This window comes from Nematolebias whitei, chromosome 12 (genome assembly GCF_014905685.2).
Source record: "Nematolebias whitei isolate Nwh7 chromosome 12, NemWhi1, whole genome shotgun sequence".
Classification (NCBI taxonomy): domain Eukaryota; kingdom Metazoa; phylum Chordata; class Actinopteri; order Cyprinodontiformes; family Rivulidae; genus Nematolebias; species Nematolebias whitei.
The window spans coordinates 32,959,704-32,964,720 of record NC_056509.1 but is presented as its reverse complement, the minus strand read 5'-3'; the positions used below and the strand labels follow the sequence as shown (position 1 = coordinate 32,964,720).

Genomic DNA, 5,017 nt, shown 5'->3' with positions numbered 1-5,017 from the left:
TCTATCTATCTATCTATCTATCTATCTATCTATCTATCTATCTATCTGTCTATCTGTCGATCTGTCGATCTATCGATCTGTCGATCTATCGATCTATCGATCGATCGATCGACAGATAGACAGATAGACAGATAGACAGATAGACAGATAGACAGATAGACAGATAGATATACCCTTTCCAAAAAATTAGAATATCATGGAGAAGTTGTTTAACTTCCATAATTCCATTCAAAAAGTTAATTTTTAATAGAAGATAGATTAAGGGCCCACAGTTTAAATGATTTCAAGTATTTATTTGTTTATTTTTTACATAATTTGGGCTTCCAGCTCATGAAACCCACGAAAACTGGATTTCAAAAAATTAGAATACTGTGGAGACATCAGGCCACATTTTGCAGGACATGAATGTTTTAAACTGAGTGTGACACTAATCATCTACTAAACTCAAAGCACCTGCACAGGTTTCCCCAGGTGTCATTAAATTGCCAACCAAGTATTGAAGATTGACATATTGTTTTGAAAGTACCATATTTTGATTGATTTGTTGTGATCCTAATTTCTTTCTTTTTTCTGCAAAAACTGAGTTGTGTGGCCTGATTTCTCCACATTATTCTAATTTTTTTTAAATCCTGTTTTCATGGGTTTCATGAGCTGGAAGCCCAAATTATGTAAAAATAAAAACAAATAAATATTTGAAATCGATTAAATTGTGGTCCTGAACTTATTGTCTATTAAAGATCAACTTTTTGAATGGAATTATGGAAGTTAAACAACTTTTCCATGATATTCTTATTTTTTTGGAAAGGGTCTGTAAATATACAGTAGTCGCTCGCTTCTTCGTGGTTCATTTATCGTGGGTTCGCTATATCGCAGATTTTCAAAATAAGATTGGACATGACACAATTGGCTGATTGATGGATGAGCCATGGGTTGTTTATTTAAAATAAATAATTTTAAATGATTTTGCACCATGTGTGCAGCTCACAAGTGCAAGATGCTGCTCCCTCCTGCAGCTGATCAGCTGATCTCCTTCTCTGCCACGCACACATTTCTCCTGCTGCAGCTTTGTGAAGGATCAACCCTTTGCTGTCCAGATGCACCGATCGACTTTGTCCCAACTTAAAATTCAAAGTATGTCACATCGTAAAAATCACCATATTCACAAAATATAAAAGTGTTAAAAGTTATTTTAAATTATTTTAGAACTTCTCTGTTCAGTTGTTTCAGTGTAATTGATCAGAAAGTACATTTCTGCTCCGTGCTGCAGAGCTGAAGCTGTGTGACATCCTTTGATGTCCTTCTGCTCTTCTCTTCTCTACAATTTAAATACTGTAATATTTTAAATAAACAATCCATGCTGTATGGATTGTTTATTTAAAATATTACAGTATTTAAATAGTTTATTTAAGGAGGAAGATTGGAAGTAACAGGTGATGAGTGTGATTACAGCCTGGCACATGTCATGACAAAGTTTACTGAACTTGAACTGAACTTGAACTCAGACTACCGTATCTCTACTTCTCGGTTATTCACTTATCGCGGGGCTTCAGGGTACAGATCACCTGCGATAAACAAGGGACTACTGTACATTTAGAATAATTTGTAGCACAGTAAAAAGCTGCTTTAACTAACTGAAAGCCATTAAAATGTTTATATTTAAACAAAAACTGTAATCGGCATTTGTTGTGTTGTACCTTGTTTTTCTTTGCAACAAAGTTTGGTTTCTGTGTCTTCTTCTTCTTATTATTATTATTATTACTATTATTATTATAGTCATAATCTCTTCTGGATGATTGAGTTGGTGAAAATGTTTTGAAATGCTTTGTTTACAAATACAAAAAAGTTCATAAACTCAACCGACGTTTTTTTTTTTTAGCTCAAATCTTGGGTTCACTGAGTTTACACGGACAACTAGACTCGAGTCGTCAGACTGGTTGTTGAACGATGTGATGAACAAAACGTTCTGTGTGGAAATAAACCACATTCCTTTAAGGTTTTGTTGTTTTACGTCAACAAAAAAATAGATATACCTTCACTTGGTTAGTGAACTGTTGAGTGTAAGTAACTTCTAGTTTTATGTTAAATAAAATAGTGGTGTCTTAGAAACTGTTCTTTTGAAGTAGAAAAAACAACAACTAAACACTTAGCCAGTAAATTTAAGTGTCTTAAGAAAAGTTAAAATTTACAATAACTGTAAAGGATTTCAAAAAGAAATTGTTCCTTAATAATTTTATTTTATTTTTTTAAACTCTTCCTCAGCACTGCACCTGAGAGGCATGTGGACAAACTTCATTATCACTTGTTTTTTAATTATATTAATTAAATAATTATTTTACTTGGTAGTTAAAACTATATTTGTGTTAATAGATAAATAGGTCGTTAACATCACCAGAGCTTTCTTGGTCAATTGGATGCAAGCAGAGGCCATAAACAAATTAAAGCCACTAGATAAGGTCTGATTAGATTGTGTGACCTGGCAGCTGATTGGAACAGATGGTGTTTATGATCTCCATCATCCAATAGTAGAACAAGTTCAACAGTCAGCAACTCGCCTGATATTTACAGGGAATCATGGACCTGAACAGTGTGCAGGAGCGCCCCCTTCAGGGCAGCAAACATGTTCAGTCTGTATTGATAAAACTGTTGGTGCTTTTTGTCTTGCAGGAGGTGATCACTGGCTTCCTGTACAGCCTTCTTGTTCTTGCCTTCTTCCAGCCACTGTTGGAGAAGATTGACACCTACTACATGATGGACCACTACGTGCCGCTCATGATCATTGTGTCTCACGTGAGTCTGGGACTTGTGGCGTTCTCCCTGGATTCGTGGAGCACCTCTCGGGGCGACACAGCTCAGGCTCTTGGCACCGGTGCAGGCGCTGCTTTGGCCACCCATGTGAACTATCAGCTGGGGCTGCTGCAAGATCCGCCACTCTCCTCGCTTCCTCTAGCTTTACCTCCGCTCACCACAGGCTTAGTACTGCGCTTGCTGCTGCGCTTCTTCGTCGGCGTCGCCGTCCTCCTCGTCACGAGGATGGTCATGAAAGCAGTGACCGTTCCATTCTTGTGCCGACTGTTCGGGCTGCCCTCGGATGACGTACGACAGGCGAGGCAGCACATGAAAGTGGAGCTGCCGTACCGTTACATTGTCTACGGTGTTGTGGGTTTTGTTTGCGTCTGCTTTGTGCCTGTCCTCTTTGGGACCCTAAACCTCGCCTGAGTGTTCTGAGATGACCGTTGTGTTCCTCTGACATGGTGACGGCTGACATTTAGAAACTTGCTGCTTATTTTAACACAAAACAAAAGCTGTTTTTCTGCATCACAGGAACTGCATTAAAAGGTAAATAGATATTTTAAGTTCCCAAATTCTAAAATATTAAGACGAAACAAAAAAATGAACTCACCTAAAGGGCTGTACTATGAAACAATTTCAACATAGCTGGACATTCTTTCTGTTATCTGACTTGGTAAATCTTAAAAGTAGTTATATATATATATATATATATACTATGAGAGTGATTCTGATTGTGACTTTGACTTATTCAGGATCTGTTCACAAGAAAAGGAACATTGTGTTATTTGATTCTGCTTCAGCTCAAAACAACATGACTGCCCAAATACTTATAGGAAATGAAACTATTTGCACAGTCACAAAAGACGGGGAGCTTTAATTGCATTAAAAATATCCAGTAATAAACATAAGAAAAACAAATTTACTACAAATAGGACAATAATTGTACTCCTCAGAAACTACTGTGTTTGTTCAGATAACTACAGTAAACCCTCCTTGCTGTTTGGTGATGACAGAACAGTCTTAAAACACTTTCTCTGTGAACCTGAAAGGTTTACTGAATGATACTGTCCCATAATAATGTCAAAAACAGTTCAAATCCATTAAATGTAGTTTTTATTAAATATTTTTAGATCTGTATATGAGTAATTATAATCTAATATGAACAGTTTAACAGACACGACAACAAATTCTGACAAAATAATGAAAACGTAACTCGTTGCACATTGTGTGAGTGAGAGAGTGAATGGTTGTTTGTCTCTGTGGACTGGAGACCTGTCCAGGGTGTCCCCCACCTCTCACACAGTGACTCCCAACGACCCAAAAAGGAAGAAGCGGGTAAAGATAATGGATGGATGGATTCCACATTATCAATGTTTTTAGAGTTCACATGGTCGTCTTGGCTGTATTTTTTTTATACTGTAACCTAGCTACATGTTTTTTCATTGACACAAAGGAGGGAATCATGGTTTTTGTTGATTGTTAAATTTTCAGTATCTTATTTGATAGTATTTATCATATTTCTCATGCTGAGAATCATGGAAGTTAAAGAAAAAATGTTTTTGTCAAACAGGATGATGACTTGAATCCATATATTCAGAGCTAAAAAGATCCCAACGAGGAAATGCGTAGGTAAATTTGACAGTTTTAACACAGTTGGTGGTTTTGTTTCATAGTACACTCTGTGCCAGTTGTTTTTATTGCTAAGGGAACAATTACTATAATTTATCAGGATGAAATTTCTTAATGTTTTTTTTTTTTTTTTATCAGAGATTGTTTTATAAAAATCCTACTCCAGCTATTAAAATAATGTTTCTTTAAGATTAATTTGCTGCTAGATTGGAAATGTTTACACAGAGTCCAGAAGATTTGAACCAAGAGCCAGCAACCTCGTATTACAGGAGTTTCAAAGTATTGTGTTAATTTGCATTTTAGGTTTGATTTGATGTTTGTATAAAATACAAAATCACCCGTTTTATCCTTTAAAAATGTACCTGTCAGCATATTTAAGTGTGAACTGGACCTTTGGAATTACAGTGTGTATCAGATGTACTGTAACAGTGACTATTGTACATTTTGTTCATTTGTCACAGTATAAAGGAGTATTTTATTGGAGTTTTATGCTCTTCAAAGCTGAGCGAGTAAAGAATTTCTGTTTAAATTAAAACAGCCTTTGAGAAAAAAATATACATTAAGTATTTAAGCACTCGAGCATCATGGTAATTATTGA

General features: G+C 35.9%; 1 protein-coding gene across 1 annotated transcript in view; it reads left to right on the top strand.

Annotated features, from left to right (window-relative positions):
- The window catches only part of LOC119418191 (sphingosine-1-phosphate phosphatase 1), a 7,813-nt gene extending 4,122 nt beyond the window's left edge, over window positions 1-3,691 (top strand). Inside the window, exon 3 of the mRNA XM_037685447.1 lies at window positions 2,665-3,691. Coding sequence (XP_037541375.1) covers window positions 2,665-3,216 — 552 coding nt within the window. The 3' untranslated portion in view covers window positions 3,217-3,691. The remainder of the gene's footprint in view (window positions 1-2,664) is intronic.
- Window positions 3,692-5,017: the final 1,326 nt, after the last annotated feature.